The sequence below is a fragment of the Lentinula edodes genome (assembly GCF_021015755.1).
Source record: "Lentinula edodes strain Le(Bin) 0899 ss11 chromosome Unknown C8R40scaffold_71, whole genome shotgun sequence".
In the NCBI taxonomy this organism is placed as follows: Eukaryota; Fungi; Basidiomycota; class Agaricomycetes; order Agaricales; family Omphalotaceae; genus Lentinula; species Lentinula edodes.
In genome coordinates, this window is record NW_025764377.1 from 113,768 (window position 1) to 140,606 (window position 26,839).

The following is a 26,839-nucleotide window of genomic DNA, read 5'->3' on the forward strand; positions in this document are numbered from 1 at the left end:
GCTTTCGCGACTATATTTTTCTAGAATAGCCGGCGGCAAAAACAAGACACTCTTAGGCACTTTTGCTCTTGTCCGCCACTATGTCCGAACCTCAAACAGATGTTTCTCGTCCTTCTGCTCTTCCATCCGCTACTCTTCTTCAAAGGGCAATCCCTCAAGCCATTATCGACCAAAACTCTGATGAATATCTCGATAGCATCGAAGAGGAATGGAACAAGAAAGTCGACTTGGAAGTCGAAACGCTAGTCGACGGTATGGTTGATTTAGTTGGTTTGGCATCTGTAGGTTATCATCGATTGCTACTCGAAACCTTGAGGCTTGAATTGAATGTCTGCATACAGATTAATGACAAAGACAAGTTTCGAATTGCGCAGGAATCCTTTCAAGCACAGACTCGTGCAGAATCGATGGTAAGGTTGGCCATGTATTGACTATGTGCCGGTCTTCTCAGCAGCAGCAACAGCAGCATCTGACGCCTTTATTTATCATTATCTTCTATATCAGGTCCGAGCTGCTAATACGCTTCTCTCTATCACCCATTCGATGAAGCTATTGTTATTACTTTCGGATGAGGCTCAGATCGCACACCGGCGAGACGCGGAGTTGAGGGTCGTGCAAGAGGAAAAGGAAAAGGCCAAAGAACAAGTTGCTGTGCTACTAGATGAAATGCTCCAAGGTTCATCGAAGTAGTTATCTCAGGCGGGTTGGTTCAAAACACAAGTAATGGAATCTCGGGGTTCCAGTTCCCTTTGTCTGGTACGTTACGTATATTTTGACTGACCATGGAATCTTCCCTTATTTAAACCTTTGCTTTTTGGAAAACGTAGCAGTCAATTGCTACGGTACTGACTTTTGCTGTTCCGCCGCCGATAACGAGAAGTCAAACAATTCTAGTAATACATTCCCTGCAATGATTACTTTCAACAAGCTGCGCCTGGGTGTATCAGACTGATGAAGGAAAACGCGTTCCTAATCATCAGCAAGGTGGATACGTGCCGGAAAGTGGCTGCTTCCTTCACCCGGAACCAGAGAATTCCTCTTAGGCACTGCTCTTACATGTAGAAAGAACCTCCCTCGTTGCGTTCGCTGCCATTCCTACTCCTGTGTGTAGTCGCTCTTTGCTATTTGATTGTCATTTTGCAATGCCATGGTAATCAAAGTCCGCCTACACTCATTTTCTGCCAATCACTTTGTTTGAAAAGTTATTGACGAGAGCCGGTCATACGCTACTCAAATGCTCGAACCCTCAGCGGAGACGATCTAGACGTACGATATATGAATTGCGCCATATTTTACTTTCAAAAGCCCAAAACAAGATCAAGACTCAACATTCTGCAAAGAAGCGCAAAAACTCAGCGTGTAGGCGTGTATGTTTGTCAATTCATGGTAGAATCGATAAGGCTCGCTCACACTATAACCTCCAGTGTCTGTGAACCCAGGGTTTGGCGCACCTTAGGAAAATCCAAGACCCCAAGACCCTTCCCCGCCAGTGAAAGTTCTTGTTTCTTTGCGTTTTGCGGCAAGTTCAAGCATGTTGATGTAATCTCAGCTTACTGCTCATGATCACTTCTACGACTAAATCTAGCAGTATAACCTCAGGTATCTGTGAACCTAGGGTTCGGCGCACCTTTAGGAAAGGTCAAGGCTCCAGTGAAAGTTCTGTTCCTTTGCGTTTTTGAAGCACGTTGGTGTGATTCGGGCTGACTTCTCACTTCTCCGACTAAACCTAGCGTGAATCATGGTGACAGAAGAATCTTTTGCTTCCCACTCCAATTTTTTGATTGTTCAATGCATCTATTTCACACATGGAATTGAGGGAATTGACTTGGAAAGCGTCGACCCTTGGGTGTGTCGAGGGTGACCGTCATGACGGTTATGCCAACAGTTGCGGGCACAGGCGGGCATCCACAAACCTGGATTTTCGGCTAGTAACTGGAAAGCAGCTGACAGCACTCTCCAGCCAGTATCCTTGCTCTGGCGAACAGCCAGGTTTTGCAGATGACAAATAGGGTGATACCACAGCTCAGTTAATCACTTTGAGGCTTCCTATAGTATTTAAAGAATAATATTTTTAGATTGCGAGTTTTGAGGATGGAAGAAATGTTCAGTGTCTACATACATATCAGATGTAACCTTGAATCTCTACCTCAGCTATGCAGTAGTACCTACCATTTCAGTATCGTTACATGTTAATTCGTTAACTCTCCTTTGCTCATTATCAAATGAAGAGCAGGGAATACTTAGGTATGTACAGACGATTAACTGAGATTCTTCATCTCAGATTGAGCTTCTCCCGCGAACATTCGACCAATACACTAATGTTGAACATGGGAGTAAGCAGAACTTCCAATCACGGATCGGACGTCCAGACCTACCATTGCCAGGCTCATTGAGGTCGACGATCGTTGCGTTATTCGATGGAATCACAATGAATCAATCATCTCAAGCCCTTGCCATTTTGTTGGGTTCTTAAGGTGCGATTTGGGCGCGATAACATACGAGAAGCTTCCAACACTCCTAACGCTGGAGTTCGGATAATCTCGCGGATATATTTAGATATACACACTGTCATTTCCGCATACTAAGTATGTCCAAGCACTATCAAGTAACATCTAGCGCCATGTGCAAGGATTGAATGGAAGAATGAATAGGACTTCTCCCGCGAAAGTGCTTTGAATGCGATTTTCGGGGCGTCCCGATTTTACCTGTGTAAAATGAGCACGGTGTCAACCAGTAGTTGATGTGGACATAAGGAGAAGCAAGATCGAGGAACAGGAAAATCACCTGGAAAAGGTCCGAGCAAGCAGGATTGCACAGGGTTAATTACATGTTGCTTCATGGGAGCAAGGCGGAGTAGAAAAATCAGATGTCTTGCCCTAGGTACTTACATAGTCGGCGGTCGCCTCAAATGCTAATATGCAGTTGGAACTTGCGTGAAACTCTGAACGATCACCGATTTTTAATCAAGGATGATTTGCAATCGGAATAAGGCATCTGTAGATGGGATAGAAATCGGGTGAGGATCGAGGGCCACTTAATACAAATCCCTCTTGAAGGACCGGACCCTCAAACTCATACACCAGTACTAGTAACGGGCTGTATCCGATAGAAGTGTGTGTGAACCCTCTTTGTTGAAAAAATGCGTCAGCTGTATTTCAGGATAACCGCATTACAACCCACCAGTGAGAATAAACACAAATCTTGAGCGGAATCGGTGGGATGTCTGTCGATCGTGAAAGTTCTGTGCGTAGCATTTCCTCCGAACGTTAAAAAGATACAGGAAACCCTAAAGAGGCATCGGACGAGTTGTGGCGGAACCAGAGACTTGGTAGATGGCTCGTACGAATGGAGTGAGGACCTGTGAAGACCTGTGAAGACCTGTGTTGAAGACCCGTTCAAGAGTGAAGACCCGTTCAAGAATCCATCTCGACTGTCTGTTTTAAGCTTGGCGCGTTACCTACCATGATCCTTGCAAGGCAGCATTGTGGGGTTGTAAGTTGGTTGTATAAGCCGGTTGTACATAGGCATGCATGTTACTGCATGGATTTCAGTGCGGATAATAATGGCTCAAAAAAACCGAATGTGAACTGTAATGTCAGCATATCAACGCTCATACTCACAGCAGCTCATAACCTCTCATAATTCATCGCCAGCGGAAAGATACTTCGGAGAATTTGATTGGCTGGGAGCTTGCTTCATGAATTTGGGCAGATTTGGGCGGAGTAGGACAGTAATCACGTGCTTGAACTCCAGCTTAAAATCTACTACCAATATGACTGGGCCACTGAACAGCGTCTAAACTCTGAAAGCTGCCAATCTACTCATCAACCATTGCTCTTGTGTACGAATTCCTTGCCAAATTTTCTGAATCTTCCCGCTCTAAACCTTGCTTAGGCCTCGAATCTTTGAATTGAAATGCTTGATGACGCTTAGTGTTCATTTTCAAGGTGGTTTGAGCAAGGTTTGGATTGCAGTGTTGTCCCCGCGTTGACGCCTACAGTCTCCGACATATGCGGCTCATTTCTCACCGCTTCGGACCTGCTTCCGAGCTTGTTGAAGGTCTGGAGTCTGGAATGGCTTTTCATCATGCTCTGTCCGCATGCGCTCTTCAAAACACCCGTTGCATTCTCACCTGGAACTCCAATAGGGAGTCATGCGACGTATTTCTCCAAGATTATCCTTTGGGGCCCGAAGGTTACTGGTCACGATGACTCATGATACTTCACCTGTTGTTTATTATAAGTGCGCAAGCTTCCACGGATGTCCACTCTCGGATGGACAGCACTGTGGCGAATATCTCGTGGTCCGGCTTTTAAATACTACATGCAAAATTTCCGGTTCTCAAAACAAGCGCAGGCCCGATGGCGCACGGGAATTTGTACACCCCCCGATTATTTCTCTCTTCGGTCCGACCTCTGACACAAGTTTCTAGGGAGTTCGATGTTTGCGCATCCTGTTATCCTCAAAAGTGCATCCTTTATCTTCTTGCAGATTGGCTTCCTCCGAGAAATGAATGGGAGCTATTGTCATTATCGTTCCTGACCGCTCGGTGTCAATGTCAAATCGCAAATTCGCAAGGCGCCGTGGTTCAGAATGCGCCTCATAACTGCAAACGTCATTCATTTTTTGACCTGGCCCAGCCTGGTCCCCCCCGGCTGTCCACTAGCAACTCAACCTTACTTACATAGCTCCATTTAAACTGCTTCCCGTTTTTTCCGGAAACACAATTGGAGTCGACAACAACTTTCACAAAACGGGTTAGCAAGGATATTTAAATGATTAATCATTGAGCATTCTTCAAGTTCTGGATTCGAAGGTGTTCATCTTATGGCCAAAAATCAGAACCATCCTACAGCCATATTTTTTGGGGCATCAAGAACTCTGAACTACTCTTCCGAGAACCTTGCTGGCAGTGAAGCAAAGGAGACTGGATCCCGACTGAATCAGTGCCAGAAGATTGGGCGTTGATGTTATCGTGATTCGTGAGATTGCGGTACAGAAGCTACTGAATCTTTAGCCGTGTGAGTAGCCTATCTACGAGCCAGTCTGCGGGTTCCCTTACCTCTCCCGTGTGTTCTCTGTTCTGAATGGAGACTTCGTCATATGGATGACTCAAATGGGGATGGTGTGGCAACAGTGGGAGGCAAGAGCCGGCAAGTTCCTGGCGATGAAAGATTTGTTGACCAGTCGTCGTGGTATCCCAAGATTTGATCAGGTACATAAGGGTACATACCGCCAGATAAATCGCCAGGTAAAGCCTTATGGTGGTAATCAGAAAGAGGGGAAGATGTTCATGTTTTCGGATCCGATTTGGTTGAAATCTCTCTTTCTGAACAGGAAGAAGGTCACGTAACGGTAAAATTTTGAGACAATCGATCTCATCAACAATATATTAATATTGGATCGCCGATTTCAGCCGATTGCATATTAGATTTGATAACAATAGATTTTTTGACACTGAAAAATGAGCAAGCCTCGAGGAGTAGGCAACATATCATGTCCGCTCTGATTATATAAAAGCTTGCTGGTTGTTGTCCACTGAAGCTAGTCAACCTATAGAGGAAAACTCAAAAAAGCCATGGAAGTCACCATATGATATGGTAATCAAATCTCATTTAAAACTCCGATCGTTAAACGAGATCCTTACAAGCGGCTGTGACGTTACCTTATTACACCCGGTGTTAATACTTTTTTTTTCTCATCTTTCTCCTTCCTACCACGACTTGCTTATTCCACAACTTACACTTCTGTGTTCCATCTCTTGCAACTTGCAAGCCACTACTTGGAGCCATTTTCGGTAAACTATCAGAAGCTTTCAAATATTCTGCAAAGACTAACCTTTTACATCTCCACCCAATCTCATCAGATTTTTTTGGGTGCGTGCCTCATGTGGAGATATATCTGTAGATCCGCCAACATCGGCTTCCTACAGATTCAATTATAAGCCTGAATTAGTAGAACTTGCCTTTGAACATTCACCCGCGTCACCATCGAATCTTTTTGGTTATGTCTGCTCACCATGCAGCTCAGCGCCAACATCAGTATTCTATTCCACTTCCGCCACCGCCGAGTAGTGCGCTGAATGATGATTTGCGCTTACCATCCATTAAGGATCTCGCATTCAAGTATGAACGACCACGCCAGGAGGGTTTGCAGAGTGTTGGTGGTGCTCCTCAAGCAATGTCAGAGTTTTCCGTGTCTTCTAATCAGGATCGTTCTCGAGGGCATTCTCAGTCGTGGGGACGTTCATCACATCCAACACCGCCAGCACCGACACCCATATCTACTCATCACTTACAGCAACAGCATACACCTCCGTTGTCTGCAGGCCATGAGCCGTCTTCAGCAAAATCCAGCGAATATTCACCCCGACACGATAATGGCGGCTATCTCACGCCTGGTATGCCATTGTCAGCTCAAATGATGCCTCTGCCCGGCTCTGTCAGCACAGGTTCGGTTATCCGCAGCGACGACCATTCTCAAATGCAAAACAAAAGATCACGTCCGTCGAGCTTGACGCCCATCGCGGCACTACCTCGGGATTCACGCCCTCCCCATGTATGATTTATCTTCACCTCATTTATCTTGAAAAATGTGCTCAAGTTGATGTAGGTCGCTTATGCGCCTCAGTATCAATCTTACCAACCACCGATGCCACCTCCCAGTCCTTATCACCAAATGAGTCCAATTGCTGCTCCACCATCATCCATGCCTCATACATCCCTTCCACCCTCACCACATACTCAAATGCAGCATCAACCTAGTGCACCTCCAACACACCCTGCATACTCGTATCAGCAACAGCAACAGCAGTCTTATATGCCTCGCTCCAACACCCAGCATATAGCCTCGCATCCGCCTTCCTCTCACCCGTCTCATAACTATCATCCCGCTCCGCCGCAGCATCCCCAATCTCAAGCTCCACAACAAATCCAGGCTCCTCCACCATCTCATTCAACTTTATCCCAACCGCACCCACATATGCCGTATCCTTCGCCTTCTCCTTCAGTCTCTCAGGAACATCACTGGGAACCACATCATCAATCTCAACCTCAACATCCCCAGCCTGTGCATCCTGTTCAGCATCATAATGTGCACCATGCACCTCTTCCGCCGCCGCCCACTGCTACACCTTCGTCACTCTCAATTCAGCACAATCAATACTCGCACCCACCTCCCCCACCCCCTCCTGTAGTACACCATCATCAGCAACCGCAACCCCAGCATCAACCACAACATACGATCTATATGCAGCCCATGAACCCTCCTTCATCCACGTCTTCTCAAACTTCACTTGCCCGTGCTGCACCACCGATTGTAACCAACTCGATTGCTGCCCCCGAAGTCGATATTAGAACACCATATCCTATGAATGCAAAACCATCGGCGCGCGAAAATACAATGTCTGAGGTATTACTTTAGCGTGTCTAATGTCACCTTTTCTGACACTTCTCTCGTCATTGATAGATAGTCAAGTTGTGTTCTATCCTTTATGATTTTGCCAGTCGTTATTGTAAGTTGGAAATATGCCAGAGTCGTCAGGTTTAATTGACATGCTCTATCTCTCAAAGCGACCCTGAGTAGTGCTTTACCTCACGTCCAGCCTTCTCAGACTGAGGTTACTGAGATGGCACGTCGCGCCAGTGAAGTGGTACGCCTTCTGGAGGTTCTTCGCCAAATGGACGGATCGGAGGATAGCAGTTCCAAAAATGAGGAAGTTCCGAGTTCTATACCTACTAGTCCCGACGATCATCGTCCGCCTAAAAGACCTTGGGAGGACATGGCTCGAGATGGACAAGCTTCTGGTGATGATACGGCAGGTATCTTTTCAGAGGTATGTCATTTTAAAGTTTAGCTCGGTGTGGCTTGTACTAATCTTTGATTCAATTACAGTTGCCTTCAGCATCTATTACCTCAGGACAAACCACGGCTGAACAAGATATGGAGCTGATTCGTTCAAAGCGGGCCACAACTACCGCTGGATCATCTGCATCTTCAGGTCAGCTCAAGAGCAAATACCGGAAGAGAAGTGTGAGCTCCATTCTGTTGATTCTACGAACTCTCGATGCTGATCCATGTTCGCAATGTTTGGTCTGGACAGCGGGCGACACCACCGGGTAAATGTCATTCCTGTAATATCAGAGAGACCCCCGAATGGAGGCGAGGCCCTGACGGAGCACGAACGTTATGCAATGCATGCGGTCTCCGTAAGTCTTTTCACCCACCCCTTCACATTCTGCCTTCTTGACCGATCGCCGCATATGCATGAATTTAGATTACGCAAAGCTCATGCGAAAACAGGCTAAACTTCAAAATGGCGAACCGCCTCCCAAGATCGACTTGGATACCTTGAAAGCCTCTACGAAGGCAGCCGAAGCGGAGAGAAACGCCAAGGCGGACGAGAACACTGCACCCGGCTCGACTCCTCAACACCATCAAGGCTCGTTCCAGGTTATGTCTGTGATGTCACCTGTTGAGGCTCAGAATTCTCCCACTACATCGTCCGATCCTAATCGGTTGCCAGCCCATCATCAGACGATTCTTCCTCCTCCGACAGGCTCTGGTTCGATGCATCCTCCACCTCCGCCTTGGGCCGCAGCAAATATTCCACGGGCGTTTACCCCTTCCGACCAGTTCCAAAGCCAATCTTTCATTCGGACTAATCAAGTCTCGCCCCGGTAAGAATGAATGATAACATATGGTGATATCTCTATATTGCTCTCTATATCTATCTCCGCCGCTAAGTATAACAGTATCCTTTCCATCCTCGATTCTAAATCGTGCTTATTATACACCATACTCTATCTTAGTTATGACAAGATTTTGCGTATATTTCAATATCCCATACCCTTTTCGTTCTTCGCAATCCGGTTTGCGGATCCTCTTAGTATAACCGGTTTCACTTACAGTACTTCCTGGCCATGGAAGCGTTTTATCTACATACATATGCTTGAGACTGTGACCTGGCTGGCGAAAGCTCGCAGGAACCGGTAATTTCGGTTTTGCATCTGCAAGCTATATCAGTCTATAACAATGTCATCATGCGCTGTAAATACGTGTACGTGGCTTTGAATACATATCCTGAAAGCAGTCGGATGTCGATGATCGACATCGTTCGACCACCAACTACCACAACCTACCTTCGCGGGAAGGTTCTAAATAATAATAATTCAGAACCTTTCGAACACCGAAGGAAGGCAAAGGCTGATATTAGCAGAAAACTAGATCCTTGAGTGACCATTGTTTCGACCGAGCTTTTTTAAATCTTCTTTTACTTTCCGTAGAACTTTTCTGGTACCAGAAGTCTGCCCAAAATTGACCGAACCTGTATCTACTACCAGAGTCCTCTCTAGTCCTCTCAAAGGGCGCATCACAAAAGCTTTGTCACGGAAACATCATTCATCTAGGTGATCGAATCTCACGTTAAGCGTTATTAAGACTGGATCCAAACTGGATCAGATACAGATTTCCAATCGTGTAAACGTGTATTTTATGGACCCAACATAGATTTGAACCTCAAATTCAATCATTGTATCCCCTTGCTTTTGTGCTATAGTTCTTTCCATTGGTCTGCGTGTCCAGTCCTTGTTGTTTCCATATTTCCAGTTGTCTGTCCTTCGCAACCTTTCCCGTTTGTCTTTCGTAATCCTCAACGGAAGTAGGTTTCTCTCCATGCGGAGTAGCGCGCAAGGCGTGTCGGGTTGCGGGCCAAAAGTCAAAAGTAGCAGAATGTACGACAGCCTGTAAGTACAAATGTGAGAATGTGATCTGCCTCAAGATAGGCCCAACTTACTCTATTGTCCCAGAACGCGATCGAGTTGGGTTCCCATTGAAAGCGAACTTGATTGTCAACGTTTTCAGCAATCTGATGGAATAAAAAGCTCAGAATGGCATCCGATTCAGCTTTCGGAACGCCAACGATGCGGCGTGTAAAGCCTAAAATTTTGACTCAATTCAGGGGACACAAGCACGTCGAGAATCGGTCGCAAACATGCCTGGGTTGACGTAGACGCTCTTCCAGCCAGTGGCTGGATTTACACGAACAACGGGGTGAACCGTTTCGATCGCTTCCCTTCGTACGGGAAGCCCCGCAGCTCGAGCACCGTCCGCTTGAGCAACAGCACTGTGTACTGCCTTCAATCCTTCGAGATACTTCTGAAAACCGGGACTCAATCCAGAGTAAAGTGCATAACTGCAAACGATTTCGAGTGTCAGGTTACGGCACCCAAGCAAGAATAAGAGATGCACACCCTGAAGCCCACAGGGTATCACCGCCTGATATTATTTGATCGAATTCATACTCTCTTGAACAGTGATTGTGTCACGAACCGTATTCTGGACCAGCAATCACCTTTAGGGAAGTTACGCTAGGAGGCTGCACCTCATATGTAACCTGTAAAGGTAAGTTCAGTAAATGTCGAAATTGAAAAACAAAGGACTAACGTCAGAATGCCAAAGCTCAAGCTTTGAGAACGAGGCAGGGTCAGGTCGGCGGGAATGATCGTTGTAGACAACTTTGACAATTAATTGAGAACGTGTTCTCATTTTCATTAATCATGAAATTCACCGTGAACTTCCTCGATCCCAGCTTTGGGAATCGGCGTAGTCGCGTGTTTATGTAGTGGTCCAAAGTGGCGTGCAAGGTCAAGCTGCTCTTGTATGTTGATTTCCTGATCACGGAAGACTAGTACGGTTCGGGTCAGAGGTTGAGCATACAGGTTCTTGACTACAACGCACAAACAACTCCTCTTTCTGCGACAAGTAGGGCCCTAATTTTTGGGTTATGATAGGTCAATATCAGTATTTCGGAACATACAGTTCATCCTTCTGAGAATCAGACAATTGGCGAAGGTCAATCCCTGATATCTCAGTACCAATCACAGGCGTGTAATGCCTGACTTTCTTGGCGGCACGAAAGAGACTCTTCTTTTCTGGGTCAGCAAATAGAGCCCGTTCAGTGACCTCAACCTCTTCTAAAGGAGGCCACGACAGGTTGGGAAAGAATGGCTGAAAGGTTTCAATGTTCCAAATCTGAACGATCAATGATCTTGAAGAGACACCGACCTTGTATTGAGAGTGGATGTAGCTCTCATCCCCGTCATCTGCGATTGCAGGAGAATAGAAGGGATTGAATACTTTTGAAGCATCATCCTTTAGAGATTGTACATTGGGACTCGTAGTTGACTTTTCGTTTGTAGCAACGGGTGCCATTATGGAACAGAGCTGGGAATGGATTGCGACAACGCACTGGGATCTTTATAAAACTGTGGAATTATCGATTCGTGCTTTTTGCGTACACAAATCTCACCAATGGTTCCATGTTTTGGTCAGATGTCGCTATGAGAGTTGACGCAACCTAGGATCGGGATTGCGAAGAGTACTTATCAGGTGATATAGTTATTGAACCACGTCCAAAATAAGATATTCACTCTCATGAGTCATAAGAAGTTTGATATAGAGGTGTGGCTTTCCAAGCAACATTTTCACTCTTTCTAGCCTTTACGGGACCTGGAATACTCCGAGACTCTATAGTAAAGGCCAAAACTCACCGGTTCCTTCTCTTCTTGTAGTAGTAGTCTAATGTAGTAGCTATCAGAGTCAACACAAGCTAGGATTTGGATTGCGATATAGTATTAAACCACGTCCAAAGTAAGGATAACCATTCTGGGAGTACGGTATGAAAAACTATAAAAAGGCGTAGCTTTCCGGGCAACCTCTTTCTCTCTTTCTGGTGGAAACCAATCAGAAAGCTCCGTCACTCTATATTGATGTCCAAACTCACCTCCTTTGCGATTATCGGTTCTGGAAACATTGGTTCCTTCGTCATATCGGCTTTCCTTGGCCAAGCCGCTCCTCCGTCGACATTGATAGTTCTTTCTCGTAATCCAGAGTCCAAGAATTTTCCTCCAGAAGTACAGGTCATAAGAGTGGATGATTACGGAGACATCAATGCTGTTGCAAGAATACTAACTGCGTACAAGATCGATGCAGTGATATCGACTGTAGGTTTTGGTGGTATAAGTGCCCAAAAGAAAATGGCGGACGCAGGAAAGTTGGCTGGTGTAAAGCTGTTTGCCCCTTCAGAGTTCGGTTCTCCGACTGATGGCGCGCCGAGCGAGTACCGGCCTTTACAGGAAAGGGACGAAGTTGCAGGCGAATTCCTCCCTTTATTGAACAAATGGTGTTGCTGATAGCGAGCTTCAGAGTACATCAATGCAATTGGACTTCCTTGGGCGAGATTCTACGTGAGCGTTTGTATGAAATCGCATTCGTAAAATGAATTTTATTAGACTGGGGCCTTTATAAATACTGCATTATTCACTGTCACTGGTGTTCGAGTGAATGGAAAAATCAACATCATTGGCAGAGGTCAAACTCCTGTGACGTTCACGTCGGAAGAAGACGCAGGAGGTAGATCATAAACGCCTGCAAATCGGATTTACACAGATAACATTGGGTTTACAGGTTTTATCGCATACGTGCTCACCTCTCTGCCAAACAGCTCGATATCTAACAAGATATTTCGTCTTGAAGGTGATCGCGCTTCTTTACAGGATATCGCCAAATGGTATCACAAGGAAGTCGCATACGTTGAAGCTATTCCTGGTCCCCGCTCGGAAATTTTGTCTATGTTTTCCAGAATCTTCGAATCTGGAGCGGCAAGCACTGGGTGGAATTTTGCGCTGGCAGGAGAGGGAAAAGGATGGGATGCAGCTGGGAGTGCGAATGAGCTCTGGCAAGGTCATCAATGGAAGAAAATAAGAGACTTGGTCACAACGTTGTGATACTTAGAATTCACAATATCATTACAGCAACGCTATATCGCTAGAAAGAATTCATACATGTGTTATGTACTGAACCTCAACAGGTACTCAGATATTCACGACACGGTAGGGCCTGCCTGGTCTACGCTCAGCTCTGGCCAGTATATAACCCACACGATCAGATTGAGGATCCTTATTGGACACTAGTGTGTGATCGGAGGAAGCGTAGATCTGCCTAGTATTCGTCTTTAAGCCTAGAGGATATACCGTATGAGCGTTACGGATTGCAGTATCCCCCATGACGGCACGATGAGGACCATTACGACCTGTCGGGGCTTGAACGACTTTGCGTGCTATAGCAGGCACGTCGGTATGAGACGCTTGTTTGGGTCCTCCGACCCGCGCGGAAGTAGGAAACTCCTGGTTCAAGTCCCAAGATTGTGGTTGTCGTCGAGCATTCAACGGGGGCGAACGACCAGGAATATAAAAAACTTTTCGGTTCTGTGCGTCGACTTCTTTGGCCTGCGCAGGTGAAACGGAGTAATTGCCTTTCTCGCAGCCGCGACACTTGTATGTGCCGGGAGCGGGTTGTGGGTAGTTGGGGAAGGTACACTTGCTTCGGTTGCACTTGTGGTGCAACGGAGGCCAGTTAGCAGGAAGTTTGGCCTTGCCAACTTAAGGCAAGGAGTGATTATTAGTCACAAGTCATACGAAATGGAGATATAAAGACATACAGTTGAACATTTCGGTCGAAATTTATTGAAAAAAGAAAAGTTAAAAAGAGAGTCTGGAGCAACGAAGCGCTAGCGCTTTCGAACCTTAAGGAAAGTGATAGTTGGCGATGGTAGTGAAAAACCTATTTGGGATGCAGGCATTTTATAGCTGGGCATAACCACAATGAACGGCTATATTTCCAAATCTGAAAAAGAAAGTTCGAGTGACCGAATTAGGCGACCAAATCAAATCTTGAATCGTGGGTGCAATGGCCACACTAAAGCGAGTAACAATGATTCGAGGACATATGGCAGGTTCAAGCGACGCCGCTTGAGCTTTTGTTCATCTAAAACCGGAAAGCCCAGCTTTTTTTGCTCATTTGGCTCGAGTTCAAAACGGAGAACTCATACTGGAAAGTATATGAATGAAAGGTTTGTTTTTTCGATGCATGATGTCCACAATCGTCCACTGCGAGAGTTTTCCAATTTATGACGGAAATTCCTGGAATACGATAACAACAATGCGGGTATTAGCCTACTGTTGACAGCAATGAGTCAGGTGTTGCACTGGTGTTAACAGCAATGAGTTGGCACGAGAGAAAACGTTGCCAGCAATGTCTTGACACGATAGTGTCTGGGTAAGCAAGGAAGAAGATAGTTTGATGTCGCTGTTGTAGATTGAGCGTTGCGTCTTAACGAGAAAATACCACGTACCCTCCGGATTGATACCGCGCCGCACAAATGGAAAGGTCGGTTTAGCACATTCCCAGAAGAATATGAGGTCGAAAGAAAGTTGCATGGTGGGCCGTGGCTATCCCGACATCAGCCTGATGAGACAAGCTGTCACAGACGAAATAAACTTTGACGAACAGCATGACCATGGGCCAAGGCGATGGTGATTTTTAGCATTTGTATATCGCCATTGTGACTTGTCCACCTGTGTTTCTATAGGTTGCAGTTGACCGTCAATGACCGTGAATGAATCGTCAAAGGTCGATGACAACGGACGAAAAGATTGCACTGTCCCTTTGATGTATGTGCCTGCGCCAGATATGAGAATTGGAGGCTACGGAATGGAAGTGACAGCGTACGCCAAAACAATATGCAGGCGCATTAGGCTCCATCACGATAACTCAGACCTGGTCATCTCTGTCTGCGAACCTGAAAATTAGTAATAGTTGGAAGAGTACCCCCATAGTCGTCTGCGTTGAGCATTGGATATTGAATCAGTTCAAAACCCACTGTTTCGCTATGTTACAGTAAGTGTAATATAATGATAATACCACCATTTAGGGTGTGACGACGATGGGGATGAGTTTGAGGGCGCCATAATTTGAAATCTTCTTCTCTTATGCAAAGATTAGCCATATATGGCTAATCTCTGGATCGGAATGATTTTAATCTGGGATAAGGAAGATGACAAACGTGAACGAGATTTGCCTTCCGCCCCAACTTCAATTCATCGCATTTGGCGCGGTAGCTAAATTCAACAAACTCTTTCTGATCCTTCGAAGCTTCATGCTCTCGACGCTCTTAATCTCTTTTGGACGTCTACAGAATGGCAACAGTTCCTGCTATGGAACAAGGCACCAGCTCACAGTTGTGGAATACCGACGCTCAACTCTTACCGGAGTCTAACGCTAATACCACCTTGAACTCGGCATCAGAAGGACAGAAAAATCTTGATAGAATCCCCGAGGTGAGTATTAATAGTAATATTCGTTTTCCAGGCCTTTAAACTGTGATTAGATTTCTCCATGGCCAGCTAACGAGCTTTCAGTCGCTGGCACTCCTCTCGTGAAGCACGAACGATCCTTCACTACCCTAATTTCTGCTACCGACGACGTTTCGAACGCTACTCGCGAAATATTTCACTCTGACTATAATTCTCAGAGCCCCATCAATAGACTCGAAATGTCGCCAGCGTCCAACGCGAACAAAGGTTTGAAACGAGATTTCAGAGATGGTTCATATCGTTCATCTCACTCGCCACTTGGAAATGGAGCTACTGCATACGAATCGGCGAATCGGATCCGGGACGTAGTCCTCCCTTTAGTATTGGAGAACTTTAACCTTCGGGGTGGGGCTGGGGGAAATCATCTCTCGAAGGACGTTCTTGGGGCAGCCCAGTGCGTCCTTACAGATGAAGTTTGCCATTCCATTGAGATGCAGATGGTGGAAGCCCAGAAGCAGCTCCGTGAAGCTCGTGTCCCCGAGTCTCACCCGAGACTTGAAGTTCCTCATGAAACCACAGATGGCAGTCTTCCAGATGCTCTGCAGCTATCAGTACCAGAGCGCACATCTCCTCCACATCTGAATGGGAGGCTGAGTAGTAGCAATACTATAATTCAGGATGGTGATGGTGACTATTTAGACTGGCGGCCTTCGAAACGCAGACGGATAGATACCATCTCTGTATCTCCGAGCCCCATATCACCAAGACAGAGCTCAGTAAAGAGATCCCACCTGCCGACATATTCTCTCAGTGGCCAAACTAGCCCTAATGCAGGAAAACAACACCAACAACTTTCCGTGTCTTGCTCACCCAAGACACCCATAAACCGTTCTCCTTCTGCCTTCCCTGATTCTGTGCATGATCACTCCATGTGTTCACCCAAAAAACTTCCATCCACAAATCTGTTTCAACCTCCTTACAAGGAAACAACCTCAGAGGCTCCTTCTTCTCTTTCCTTGCACTCCCAACTTGCTCATGCTAGTGCTTTGTATGCCCCTGTTCTTTTATCATCTGCCTGCAAGATACATTTACATGATTTTTCCAGTAGTGACCAGGTGGAAACATCACCCTCATTGCCAAGGCAAAGTCTTGAGGTTGAACGCCCTGACAATGTGGACAAGTTGCAAACACTACCAATCAACAATGAGGATACATCTGTGCCCCTCAAGGTCCCAGGAATATGGGGTATAGGAAAAAGCTTGGCTAATCCTGGCATTCTGGAGTTCATAGTGGATGTTGATATTAAAACTGCTCATGCATGGTGTTTAAGGTGAGCTTGTAAATCTTATTCCTTTGTGTAGCTCATAAGAGTGATTCATAGCCCTGACTCACAAGATCCAAGTAAAAGTAAGCATAGCAAACCTCTACTACATTTGCTATGTCTTCCTTTAGGCCTTGTTATGTCTACATTGTCTTGCACAGACTCGTTTGAAGGATGGATACCGCTGCATACATGGCCTGCCCAAGGTTCACTCCTAGTTGACATTAACCATGGCAAATCAGAAGGGCAGATATGGCTTCCACACTATCTTGTCAGTGAAAATTTCAACTACTACTTGGCTGTGAATTACTGAACCATTTACCAAAACAGGGCTCTGAGAATATTCCATTAGACATTACAAATGCAATCCAACAAGGCCAAAATAAAATTCGATGCATTCAACTATCCCCACTGCAGCATATTTTTGCCGTACATGCAAGTATACCACCAGAACCCGCCCCGATACATACCGAAGACTCTTCTGATTCCACTCAATTTGAAGTAGAAATTGTAGTAGATTATGGATGACTATGATTAACCTTGCATTATCGTCACTGTGCCACGTACATTAATTGGTGACTCAAGTGATATCTATGTTATGATGAAGGTTCAGAAACCAGGAAACCAACCATACATGAATCTAACATGAAATCGACATTAACCCATGCATGAGTCAACGCTGATAAAGTAAGTATGCTATTCGGACCTGCAAATGAGATAAGTTGAAAGCCTCACCAAAAAGTTTCGTCCCATCTCTTCCCGCCACACGCATTAGCTCTTTTTCACCTCCAGGGTGAAACGATAGATATGCGGTAATGTTATAGACCTTGCCGTTGAATGCAGACCAAGCATCTTCTCGGGTGTTATGCACTTTGAGGACCGAAGGGGGTATACGCATCAGAGAATCTACTCCCTGTATAAAGTGATTAGTGATGATTCGATAGGTATAACGAGGTAAAGGCCATAGCGCACCCGAAGATCCTTCCCAGAAGACTTCAGTGCTGCCCAATCCAAGGGACTATGCCCTGGTGCTAGAGCGACCTTCTCGCGCTTTTTTGAGGGTTTTACTGGGGGCTTTGTCGTTGTAGGAGGAACAGCGAGACCACCTGGAGTTGAGACGCCTATTGTACGATTCCTGAAATTTGGGTTGGGAGGTGGAGGCATTAATTGAGAATCTGTAAGAATTGTGGGGATTGATTGCATTCGTTGGGCACTATTTAAGCTAGGAAATGCAGGCGGAGCATCGTTATCTTCCCTTTCAGTATCGGATCCTTCGTCTTCATCCTCAAGAGAAGATTGGAAAGTAGATATAGCTTCTGAAGATGTAGAAGCTACGGTGGGCAATGTAAGCCAACTGCGTAGGTAGGAGGCCATGATAATTCGAGTCCAGGGAGTTCACAGCCACGATGAGTCGATTCAACCGCCGGCAGATCCGGGCATGTTCCGCATAGAGCTGACGGTTCTGATGATTGTGCAGCACTGCTCAAAACTAAATTTTGGATTATGCCGCTATGTATGTGGATCGTAGATATAGATTACAATATAAGTACATCGTGTCATGAAAAGATACTGGTTAGATTGGGGCGACATTGGCTACACCGTCATCGGAAGCTTTCGCATCGTCCTCTTTGATACTCCTTTGGTCGATTTCAGTTTCCCTCTTTCGAAGCTCCTCCACGGGCAAGGCACTTTTCTTGCCAATAAAAAGCCGGCCCAGAGGCGCGTCCTGCAATGCACGAACGATGACATCGTTTTCGAATAAGAAATGTATATCTTCCAAGGCGAAACCCGCAGTTTCAGGAAAGAATACGTAGGCCCATCCAGCCATGATAATGCACATGAGTCCGAATATGAGGAAAGTGCCATACGTGATGTTGTTGAGCATGATGGGGGTGATCTTGGATATGGTGAACGAGAAGAGCCAATTAATGCCTATTGCTACCGAGAGCGAAACGGTACGAAGATGGTTTGGTGCTACTTCAGCGGAGATCTGGTAGGAAGACGAATCAGTGACGAAGAGAGGTAGATCAAGAGAAACGGTTACGAACGACCCAGGGAACAGGACCCCATCCTACGCAGTAGAATACAGCGTACAGATACACTGCAACAAGCGAAACATAACTTGCTGGTACGACCCCACCTGAAGGATGAATGGCACTGTAACCTGCGATCCAAAGCATCATCAGGCCCTGACCGATGCCACCGACAATTAGGCATCTCTTTCGTCCGAAACTCTCGACGGCAAACATAAGGACAAGTCCAACGGAGATGACCTGTAGGTATAAACGGGTGAATGAAAGCTAACATGAGGAACACACATATTACCTTCACAACGCCGTAGATTCCAGTAGCAAACAGTGTTGATGAGGTTCCAGTGATACCAAGGCCGGTGAAGATTTCCGGACTGAAGTAATTGATGGCGTTTGTGCCAGTCCACTGCTGGAAGAACATAACGAGTGAAGGAATAAAGCATCGGATGGCAATAGCACGCGACGCTCCCATGCCCTTAAATTGCTGCCATAGAGTGAGCTTATCTCTGCCCTCAAACTCCTCCTTAATTTCGTCGAGCGTAACGAGGACAGCAGGGTCTTCAGGAGTGACACGAGCGACGTATGCCAATGTCTGTGCTGCCTGTGCGTATCTGCCTTTTTCGACAAGCCACCTTGGAGACTCGGGTTGAAACAGCATACCAATAATGAAAAGAGCACCAGGGATGATTCTGCGAGAAGATAATCAATGTGAGACAAATGAGTGATCAAGGTTAGTGGACATACTGGACGATGAACGGAATACGCCATTGCATATCAGTTGGCGCCAGATTTAACACTGCACTGTAATTCACCCAAACTATGAAGGTCGAAAGAGATCAGTTTGATGATATCGGTCGCCGGGTAAACTCTACTTACAGCTCAGCATGATCCCGACGTTGTTCGCTAACTGGATCATACCCGTACATCTTCCCCTAATCTTCCTCGGTGTGCATTCGGATACATAAGATGGAACCAATGCCGATACCATACCCACACCAATTCCGCCTAAAAAACGACTGAAATACAACACACTGAGGCCTGTCGCAGCGCTAGAACCTAAGCCCGCTATGGACTGAATGGTGCTTCCGATGATGTATATCACACCAGACGCAATCAGGCAAGGTTTCCTTCCGAATTTCCCTGAGAAATATCCCATAGATAATGCCCCAAAACTATACAACACTTCAAAAAGTGATCACAGGTAGTGAAAGTGCACGTACAAGCAACCCCCCTGAAGGATAGAGACGATATTGCCATTGAAGTCGGCTTTCGCGGATGTGCTCAATTTGTTGACACCAAAGGAACTTTGGAACGAGGACATGGCAATGATCCCTCCTATAAGACCGCTTTTTAAGGGCGTGATGAGTATGAAAAGAACAATTAGGAGAAAAACAAATGAACGCACATATCCCAACCGTAAAAAATGCTACCCATAGCCGCTGAGAGGGCAAGTAGATAGGCATTTCGATAATGAACGAACTCCCTTACTTCACTTCTGAATGTCATAGCTCTCGTTGACCAAAAAGACGCGGGGAAGGGACTGTTAGGCGATACATACCCCAGACATATCCCCTTTATAGAGCGGGGAATCGTTAACGGTCCGACCGGGAACAGGGTCCGACTAGCGCAAGTGCGGGGCTCGGTCCGGGGTCGCTTCTCAGACAAGAGGGGCTCTACGCAGTTTGTCGATAGTCGATGGGTTCGAGTTAAACCCGTAAGGATTATTGGAGATTATTGGTACGTTTCTTCTAACATCCTAAGTGGGCTCGTCCGATCAACGGATTCTGAGCAAAAGTTGCACCTGAGCAGAACCGTCTAGGGACTCGGGAGTCGGGAGGCATCCGGACCCCTCCCCAGATAGTTCTAACTGTCCGTCTGTCGCCTTAGACTGGCTTATATTATTGGAGATTATGGCTAAGGCTTACGGGAAGTCATCCATTAATTCGTGTCTGGTGAAGGAAGAGAACGAAAAGTATCATGAAAATCGACTGCATCTGTTTTTTTTGGGTTCCCCGTACTTAGGAACGAGGAAGTCATCCAGTGACCCTCACAACCGGCGGCCAGATTTGATGCGTTGGGGGCCTGTTGGGGCCTGGGGCAAGGCCCCTTTTACGTCCGAAATGAAATGTAGGATTCAGCTCACAAGAATGTGGGAAAGTGCGACAAACATCCTTTCTAGGAGTGCAATCTGTCTTTTATGGACTGTGACAGATTCCTGTTCTTCTTCCTCTCATCTGCTTTTCCGTCTCGTTGGCGCCCCATTTACTTACTAAATTTTATTCAGCTGACTCTATTTTAGAGCTATATGAATTCGATCTCGGATATACCACTTCCGCACATTCATATATGGCACGGACAAAGGCGAACAATTGCCAATTTGGGGACCTTCTACATATAATACATATAGGAGAAAGAAGAGAAATCAAGATATTCATAAACCAACTTGGCGTTGTATGTAACCAAGGTCTGACTGCACACGAGAATTCAGATATACAAGATGAGAACAAAAAGCAGCAGGAAAGCAGGGAGGTCGAAATGTGCAAGTGATAGAAGAGGAAAGGCGAAACGAAATATGTCAGCTTTTGACATCGACAATATTAGACAAAAGGTCGACTATACATACGAAAAGCGCATCGTGCCGAGTAATGAACGGCGACAAAGGACGTATTGTTGTTGTGAGACGAGATAACCAATGGCAGGATAGTAGAGGAGTCAAGGCAACATTATAAGGAAGGGACAGAGCGCCTGAATCGCTCAAAAATAGTTGAGAGATGGATAAGAATAAAAGTTTGAGGGATTACAGAAGAAACAGAAACGAAATGCTTTGTGTGTAGACTGTGAATTAACTGATGATACAACATGTAGGAAGGCGTTACTAATACTAGGGGGACAATGCGTTCCGGATACGACGTCAAATAAGAATAATAGTGACGAAAACGATGTAATTCAAGGTTTGTATGAAGGACTTCGTACCTTTTTCTATATCGCAGCGGAAGTGTACCTACAGGATATGATTCATTGGTTGATTGAACCCGCCTGCAATTTAACCCCGACCGAAGATACACCTTGACAAATTTCATGAAGACCCTGTGGTGAAAGTTGGATTCCGGTACACTCGCATGGTCGACGCAGGTCATATTAGGATTTGAATAAAATGACCGATAACCAAGTACACCGCATTTAGATTCTCTGGCCTTCTGCCTCCCGTGAATAGTTCTCCATTGGAAGATAATGCTCTCCCTGCTAGTCTGTGTTCACCCTCCGGTGAATTCTTCATATTCGATACCGCACTTCGGCAATCTCGAAATGTTAGGTCCTCACCAGGTCGATCCCAGCCTCAAGACCCCTGTCTTCCGGTCTTCGTTTCTGTTGCAACCTGATTTGCTCTTCCTCAAAAAGCTTCCTTCCAACATCCGCTCTAAGTCCCAGATTCGCTTTTTGGGAGTTGGCGGGATGACCACTTCCAGAACCAGGCCGTGTAGGCGATGCGTGTATATATTCACTGAAATTGAAGTCAGTCTGGCCTCCGGCTATAGGATGTTCAGGCCGAGGACTCGATTCGTTTCGAAGAGATGATGGACTGGACGGAAAACTCGAGGGAGTAGGACGTTGGGACGAGGGTAGAGAAGGAGGGGGGAGTAAGTAAGTTCCGTGCACAGTGGAAGACGCTGGTTGTTGTTGTAACTGGACGGCCGTATGCTGCTGTGAAGCTGAACTGCTCCTGTCAGTCGTAGAATGATGAACTGGAGGCTCCACGTCGGTCCCAGTTCTCGATATATTCGAATTGGTAAAGCCGTCGCTGTTCAGCAGTCTAGTTCCTACAGCAGAGGACGGATGCGTGATACCGGATTCATCCGCAAAGTCACCTTGCGTGGGGAACAAAACACGCGGTTTCGCACGCATCATATTCCCGTTGTCGGAATGGGTAAGCGCGTGAAACGCGGCGGCGTCTCTGGCATCTTTGCTCGTTGTCGGGCGAGCTGGTGAAGGTGAAGTAGCAAGGAACAACATGAGATCCGCAGCTTCATTATCTGTTGGGGCAGGACGAGGAGTACTTTGTCCCTGTTGCTGCTGAACATTAGTGTTCGAGCTTCTAGGGGGAGTGTTACTCCTGTATGATATTGATGCGTTCGACGCGGTATTAGAAGGAGGAATAGAGGAAAATGACGAACGCGCCGAAATAGGCTGCTGTGAATATGGCGTTCCCGCCTCGGAGCCGTCGATACTAGACCGCGGTGACGACGCGCTACCGGCAATCGATGGCCGATGATGAAGTAAGAGGGAAGTGAGAGTCGCTGCAGCCTCCATGTCGACATCACCATCAGCGTCGACTGCTTTTCTACTCTTGCGCTTGTCCTTTCGCTTATCGGGTTGACGACGACTTTTAGCATGTGCGCGCGTCGACTCTGCGATGCTCTTGACAGCCTTGTCATTATTCACGTTGCGCACTTTTGGAGACATAGCAGGTCTAACTGGAGCAGCAACTGGCGGGTCGTTTGCATTCAGAATGGTACGAGCCTGATTTGAGGGCGGCGGTGCCAAGATGGATGTGAACAGTGTCTGTGTGTTGGACTCGGTTGTAGCGGTGCTTGTTGAGGCACCGACATTGCCGGTGTTGGCTGGAGTCCGGGGCCTGGGACCAAGACTACCTCGTCTGAGTGGACTGGGCATAGCATTCCCGACAGGCTGTGAAGGTGCCTTACGTTTCGCGGCGTAGGAGCGGGGTACGGCGGAACTTGTGCTCTGGGATTGAGCTTCGAGATCTCCCAAAGAAGGCGAAGTAATATTGTGGTTCGTCTTGGACGATGCGTATGACAACCGCGTGCGCAGCGTTCTTGTAACCTAATGCAGGAAATAATAGGAGCAATGATGAGCATGGAGTTCATCACAACATAAATGCCAGGGAATGCACGATCCATGGAAGACGGGAGCAAGAACTTCCATGTAAATTGGAATTCTTCGACGCGTACAAGAGAATAAATTGATGGATAGATGGATCAAGGGCTCACATTAGATAACTCGGCTCTAGCAAGAAACTTCTGTACCGCCTTTTTTCTCCTTTCCCCTTCTCCAGAGTCCGTCGAAGGCGATAGCGAGGATAGCGAGGACGAAGAAGGTCCTTGACTGGAAGGAACGATGGGGACTACAGGTTGTAGATACGCCATTGGTGGTGATGGCGACGTGGCTGACGAAGACGGTGTCGCCATGTTTACGCGTGTCGAGGAAAAAAAGCGGAAGCCAAGGGGTAATCAATATGTATTATTCACCAAATTTGACAGTGAGCGAGATATAGAACGCAACGAGCAAGACGACGATGTCCACGGTAGTGAGGAAACAAGTGAAAGGGTCAGATGGTTGTGACAACTTGAACGCGAGACGCGTTATTCTCACTGTATTGGAAATTTGGGAGGATAATGAGCAAATATACTATCTTACTCCCAAAAATAGCAATCTGAAGCCCATCGGTTTTGCTATGATTTTTAGCGAAAGTTGTCTGTCTCACGGTATGACCAATGTTCCGAGCGGAAGCGGAATGAACACTAGACGTTCCCGGTATTATATTCGCCAGCCTCCCACCGCACCTTGAGCAGGCTGCACTGCGGCTGAACTACTACGTACAGAGCTTTGGTGACTTGTATGCGTGGCAGAATTCACTTTATCCCAGTACCATCGCGGTATAAATCCTACGCGATCTTCTCCGTTCACTACCTCCTCCACCTCTGATTTGTCCAATTTCACCACTCTGGCTCCTTCCCGAGGGACGAAGCTCACTCGCCATACCGTCGTCGAGGTAGGCGAATGGCCACGATTCACTTCCTCCTTAACAGAATCCTTTTGATGACTCGGATCATCATCGGAATCCTGAACTACCGTTTGCTTCAAGTACGTCAAAAACTGGTGGCACCAGGCTAAACACATCGATGGATCCCAAGGTGTCGCGTTGCTTTTATGAGCCTTATGTCCACTTTTCTCGCGCAGCATCCTCGGTATTTGCATCGTTTGAAAGGACTGGGTTGTTGTGAGTTGTCCAGAGGGTGTACGGAATCCTACGATGATCTTCTGTGAACAAACCTCAGTACATACGCACGATGGGTCCAATAAGGAAACCCCAATCAGTAGATTCTGATCAGAGGGGATTGCTCCATACGCTTCCAGGCGTGGAAATCAGTGTTTAAAGTGTGAACTACTCACCGGTACCCCAAGAAGGAAAGATTGAAAGTAAAATTTGAGCAGTTTTCTGCAAATGGAGAAGCGCAATCATGCCGAATAAACATTAAATCGGGGGCACAAAGAAACATGAAGGACACATCGGACGAAGCGCGGGCAAGGAATAAAGTTGCTCCGAGAAGCGAAAACTCACCTCTCAAATTTCTCCTCATCGGCAGCCCCACGAATGGCCATAGATGTCTTCAGTTCTACGAACGTATCAGTAGTGCCTTTGTACTGACCTATGAAGTTGAAAAATCAGGAGAATGTCATATAAGCAGGTTCGAACGTACCGTCAGAGCAGTCCACTTCTCCTCCAATAATGAATTTTGTGTCTCCCAACTTTGTTTTCACAACGCTACACCACTGTATGTTGGTGTCAACATGACCTCCCCAGCCTGAGGCGTCGCTATTATGAGAGGACCTATCGGATTGATTGGACGCGGCTGGTCTTGAGTGTTCGGTAGTACAATAGCTTTCGAAAGCGTATCCATAGTACATCATCTTACGGTGCTGAGGTTTTATATTGTTCCTATAATGGAAATAGCTCAGTTGATGACAAAAGGACGCGACCTGACGCGATAAGCATTTCGGGTGCTGTGTACCTACTTCTCCATAATCTGTGTTTCAGTACGGTGTTCCTCCAGATAAAGAGTCCCGTTAATAAACATAACGTTCATCTCCCAGCCTTCCCTATCCTCGTACGGCGCAGTTAACAACCTCACTCAATCAAAATGACGATATTAACTTTTAACATAGGACACAAGTTGCAAATTGACTTCACCTGGTTACAACTCCTCTCCACGCAACAACACCCACCTCTGCGAGGTTCATCTTCTTATGTTGACCTTCGGTGACACGGTCCACGGCTTTTAGCAGAGAGTCAACACGAGACCGTTCCTCTGGCCTACGTATCCAATGTTCATATCCATACCCAAGTTGCGCGTTGGGGGGAGGAGAGCGGTAGTACCGTAGTGCTGAGTCATTGAATTCCTGTGTATGCTGGGAATCGTAGGAGAAAGAAGTTAAAGGCATGGGTTGCTGGAAAGGAATTGATTTCGATGGCATAGTCTGGAAGGTGACATTTGGGTATGGAAGAAATTGAACGGATTTCATGATTCCGGATATGGGCGATGCTGTAGCTGAGTCCAGAGTTCTGTAATTAAGTCGAGGTTTGGACTTAGAAGGAGCTCCTTCGGCGAATTCTGTTTCATTGAGAACATCAGATGTCTCCCGCTTTGACATAGTTTTAAACGGGATCTTTGGTTCAATCGACTGGAAGTTTTGAGGAAGCGTACGAAGTTATCCAACCTGGAAACATCATAAAAAGGCTAATGATACCTGATGATCTGAAGTCTATGTAGTGCTTGAAACTTGAAGGATAAAGCAGGGATAAAGTAGACATAAGCGCTCGAACCAAAGTCAAAGTGCATGTGTGCTTGTTTACAAGTTTTACAACCGTTAGTACTATTCTTTAGGCGTCGCGGGAAGCCCAGCAACCGCAGTACTTCCTTCCGTTTAGCACTCCATATATGTATCCTGAACCTGGCTACTATGTGTTGAAAGTCGTTTGAGTAGTCTCTTATGGAGCTGCTGACTCGTCGGATTGGTCGTGGGTTGGTGCGCCCCAATCCTTTCCATCTAGAAAATTCACGGATAATGAACCGTGTATACGAAGACGCGTCTCGTCGTTGACACAAAATTATCTGGATTTGCATCTAGTGAGTCCGCTTGTTGACTATCATGAACTTAGGAACCAAGAGTGAACCAAGTTCTGAACGTCCTTCCTTTTTGCAATACTAGACACGGCTTGGCTATGCATCCACCGCTTCATCAAGCGAACAGCATACAATCACAATTCGCGTTGCTTGGACCATATTTCTTTGTCTCAACGTTGATGGACATGGTCGCAGGGTATTTGACCTCATGGCCAACTGCTCGCGATTCTGTCAGAACGGTCCTGGATGGCGAACAAAAGATTAGCCTTACGGTGCCAAAAAGACCACCACATCACGCGTTGCGCCCATTGTCCACTCCCTAAAGTGGCAAGTCAGTTCATGGCTCGCGGTCAAAGGAGAGTTTGTGCTCCACTTTGTGACCTTTGTCCAGTGTATAAATTAAATGGGTCA

General features: G+C 46.4%; 11 protein-coding genes across 11 annotated transcripts; 4 read left to right on the forward strand and 7 right to left on the reverse strand.

The window, feature by feature from the left end:
• Positions 1 to 80: 80 nt before the first annotated feature.
• C8R40DRAFT_1074868 (uncharacterized protein) lies at positions 81 to 690 on the forward strand (the record flags this gene model as incomplete). Its single annotated transcript, XM_046226777.1, has 3 exons — positions 81 to 281; positions 342 to 410; positions 505 to 690. 3 exons carry the CDS (start codon positions 81 to 83, stop codon positions 688 to 690), a joined length of 456 nt encoding a protein of 151 aa, XP_046079490.1.
• A 5,025-nt stretch (positions 691 to 5,715) lies between these two features.
• C8R40DRAFT_842459 (uncharacterized protein) lies at positions 5,716 to 8,862 on the forward strand. The gene is made up of 11 exons (XM_046236415.1): positions 5,716 to 5,797; positions 5,867 to 5,876; positions 5,933 to 6,037; positions 6,101 to 6,157; positions 6,301 to 6,558; positions 6,613 to 7,410; positions 7,468 to 7,513; positions 7,572 to 7,834; positions 7,894 to 8,031; positions 8,102 to 8,207; positions 8,276 to 8,862. Exons 3-11 carry the CDS (start codon positions 6,020 to 6,022, stop codon positions 8,680 to 8,682), a joined length of 2,091 nt encoding a protein of 696 aa, XP_046079491.1. The 5' UTR covers positions 5,716 to 5,797; positions 5,867 to 5,876; positions 5,933 to 6,019; the 3' UTR covers positions 8,683 to 8,862.
• A 660-nt stretch (positions 8,863 to 9,522) lies between these two features.
• C8R40DRAFT_1222657 (alpha-ketoglutarate-dependent sulfonate dioxygenase) lies at positions 9,523 to 11,627 on the reverse strand (the record flags this gene model as incomplete). The annotated part of the gene is made up of 9 exons (XM_046233284.1): positions 10,817 to 11,627; positions 10,738 to 10,769; positions 10,568 to 10,684; positions 10,444 to 10,514; positions 10,330 to 10,393; positions 10,251 to 10,275; positions 9,972 to 10,192; positions 9,794 to 9,936; positions 9,523 to 9,741 (listed from the first exon to the last, which is right to left on the reverse strand). Exons 1-9 carry the CDS (start codon positions 11,209 to 11,211, stop codon positions 9,523 to 9,525), a joined length of 1,287 nt encoding a protein of 428 aa, XP_046079492.1. The 5' UTR covers positions 11,212 to 11,627.
• A 63-nt stretch (positions 11,628 to 11,690) lies between these two features.
• On the forward strand, positions 11,691 to 12,910 carry C8R40DRAFT_842456 (uncharacterized protein). The gene is made up of 4 exons (XM_046236414.1): positions 11,691 to 12,153; positions 12,205 to 12,245; positions 12,291 to 12,411; positions 12,466 to 12,910. Exons 1-4 carry the CDS (start codon positions 11,769 to 11,771, stop codon positions 12,783 to 12,785), a joined length of 867 nt encoding a protein of 288 aa, XP_046079493.1. The 5' UTR covers positions 11,691 to 11,768; the 3' UTR covers positions 12,786 to 12,910.
• Positions 12,873 to 13,508, reverse strand: C8R40DRAFT_1177892 (uncharacterized protein; the record flags this gene model as incomplete). The annotated part of the gene is made up of 2 exons (XM_046232759.1): positions 12,873 to 13,438; positions 13,499 to 13,508. The coding sequence occupies 2 exons, from the start codon at positions 13,506 to 13,508 to the stop codon at positions 12,873 to 12,875; spliced, it is 576 nt and encodes a 191-aa protein (XP_046079494.1).
• A 344-nt stretch (positions 13,509 to 13,852) lies between these two features.
• C8R40DRAFT_842452 (uncharacterized protein) lies at positions 13,853 to 14,771 on the reverse strand. Its single transcript, XM_046236413.1, has 6 exons — positions 14,720 to 14,771; positions 14,569 to 14,630; positions 14,486 to 14,518; positions 14,348 to 14,422; positions 14,192 to 14,288; positions 13,853 to 14,145 (listed from the first exon to the last, which is right to left on the reverse strand). The coding sequence occupies exons 2-6, from the start codon at positions 14,599 to 14,601 to the stop codon at positions 14,051 to 14,053; spliced, it is 333 nt and encodes a 110-aa protein (XP_046079495.1). The 5' UTR covers positions 14,602 to 14,630; positions 14,720 to 14,771; the 3' UTR covers positions 13,853 to 14,050.
• A 138-nt stretch (positions 14,772 to 14,909) lies between these two features.
• Positions 14,910 to 17,160, forward strand: C8R40DRAFT_842790 (uncharacterized protein). The gene is made up of 6 exons (XM_046236417.1): positions 14,910 to 15,176; positions 15,281 to 16,200; positions 16,258 to 16,482; positions 16,534 to 16,559; positions 16,635 to 16,744; positions 16,804 to 17,160. Exons 1-6 carry the CDS (start codon positions 15,036 to 15,038, stop codon positions 16,999 to 17,001), a joined length of 1,620 nt encoding a protein of 539 aa, XP_046079496.1. The 5' UTR covers positions 14,910 to 15,035; the 3' UTR covers positions 17,002 to 17,160.
• On the reverse strand, positions 17,070 to 17,847 carry C8R40DRAFT_1062184 (cytochrome b5-like heme/steroid binding domain-containing protein; the record flags this gene model as incomplete). Its single annotated transcript, XM_046225457.1, has 3 exons — positions 17,070 to 17,152; positions 17,209 to 17,386; positions 17,446 to 17,847. The coding sequence occupies 3 exons, from the start codon at positions 17,845 to 17,847 to the stop codon at positions 17,070 to 17,072; spliced, it is 663 nt and encodes a 220-aa protein (XP_046079497.1).
• A 199-nt stretch (positions 17,848 to 18,046) lies between these two features.
• On the reverse strand, positions 18,047 to 20,009 carry C8R40DRAFT_1177895 (general substrate transporter; the record flags this gene model as incomplete). Its single annotated transcript, XM_046232760.1, has 7 exons — positions 18,047 to 18,463; positions 18,522 to 18,746; positions 18,799 to 19,192; positions 19,248 to 19,320; positions 19,380 to 19,675; positions 19,724 to 19,849; positions 19,909 to 20,009. 7 exons carry the CDS (start codon positions 20,007 to 20,009, stop codon positions 18,047 to 18,049), a joined length of 1,632 nt encoding a protein of 543 aa, XP_046079498.1.
• A 1,717-nt stretch (positions 20,010 to 21,726) lies between these two features.
• Positions 21,727 to 24,192, reverse strand: C8R40DRAFT_842861 (uncharacterized protein). Its single transcript, XM_046236419.1, has 2 exons — positions 23,513 to 24,192; positions 21,727 to 23,345 (listed from the first exon to the last, which is right to left on the reverse strand). The coding sequence occupies exons 1-2, from the start codon at positions 23,708 to 23,710 to the stop codon at positions 21,813 to 21,815; spliced, it is 1,731 nt and encodes a 576-aa protein (XP_046079499.1). The 5' UTR covers positions 23,711 to 24,192; the 3' UTR covers positions 21,727 to 21,812.
• Positions 24,060 to 25,955, reverse strand: C8R40DRAFT_1062157 (RAI1 like PD-XK nuclease-domain-containing protein; the record flags this gene model as incomplete). The annotated part of the gene is made up of 6 exons (XM_046225456.1): positions 24,060 to 24,563; positions 24,696 to 24,741; positions 24,865 to 24,952; positions 25,004 to 25,242; positions 25,320 to 25,430; positions 25,495 to 25,955. 6 exons carry the CDS (start codon positions 25,953 to 25,955, stop codon positions 24,060 to 24,062), a joined length of 1,449 nt encoding a protein of 482 aa, XP_046079500.1.
• Between the last annotated feature and the right edge of the window lie 884 nt (positions 25,956 to 26,839).

Coding starts and splice junctions, on each gene's coding strand:
- C8R40DRAFT_842459 (XM_046236415.1), top strand. Junction 7,835..7,893: donor CGGCAGGTATCTTTTCAGAG/GTATGTCATTTT, acceptor ATTCAATTACAG/TTGCCTTCAGCATCTATTAC. Junction 8,208..8,275: donor ATGCAATGCATGCGGTCTCC/GTAAGTCTTTTC, acceptor GCATGAATTTAG/ATTACGCAAAGCTCATGCGA.
- C8R40DRAFT_842861 (XM_046236419.1), bottom strand. CDS start 23,710: ATGGCGACACCGTCTTCGTCAGCCACGTCGCCATCACCACCAATGGCG. Junction 23,346..23,512: donor CTAGAGCCGAGTTATCTAAT/GTGAGCCCTTGA, acceptor TTCCTGCATTAG/GTTACAAGAACGCTGCGCAC.
- C8R40DRAFT_842456 (XM_046236414.1), top strand. CDS start 11,769: ATGTCCAAACTCACCTCCTTTGCGATTATCGGTTCTGGAAACATTGGT. Junction 12,154..12,204: donor GGAAAGGGACGAAGTTGCAG/GCGAATTCCTCC, acceptor AGCGAGCTTCAG/AGTACATCAATGCAATTGGA. Junction 12,412..12,465: donor GTCGGAAGAAGACGCAGGAG/GTAGATCATAAA, acceptor TTGGGTTTACAG/GTTTTATCGCATACGTGCTC.
- C8R40DRAFT_842790 (XM_046236417.1), top strand. CDS start 15,036: ATGGCAACAGTTCCTGCTATGGAACAAGGCACCAGCTCACAGTTGTGG. Junction 15,177..15,280: donor ATCTTGATAGAATCCCCGAG/GTGAGTATTAAT, acceptor CCTCTCGTGAAG/CACGAACGATCCTTCACTAC. Junction 16,201..16,257: donor CTTGCTCATGCTAGTGCTTT/GTATGCCCCTGT, acceptor TGATTTTTCCAG/TAGTGACCAGGTGGAAACAT.
- C8R40DRAFT_842452 (XM_046236413.1), bottom strand. CDS start 14,601: ATGGAGCCTAATGCGCCTGCATATTGTTTTGGC. Junction 14,423..14,485: donor AGGGACAGTGCAATCTTTTC/GTCCGTTGTCAT, acceptor TGCAACCTATAG/AAACACAGGTGGACAAGTCA. Junction 14,146..14,191: donor GCGCGGTATCAATCCGGAGG/GTACGTGGTATT, acceptor AATCTACAACAG/CGACATCAAACTATCTTCTT.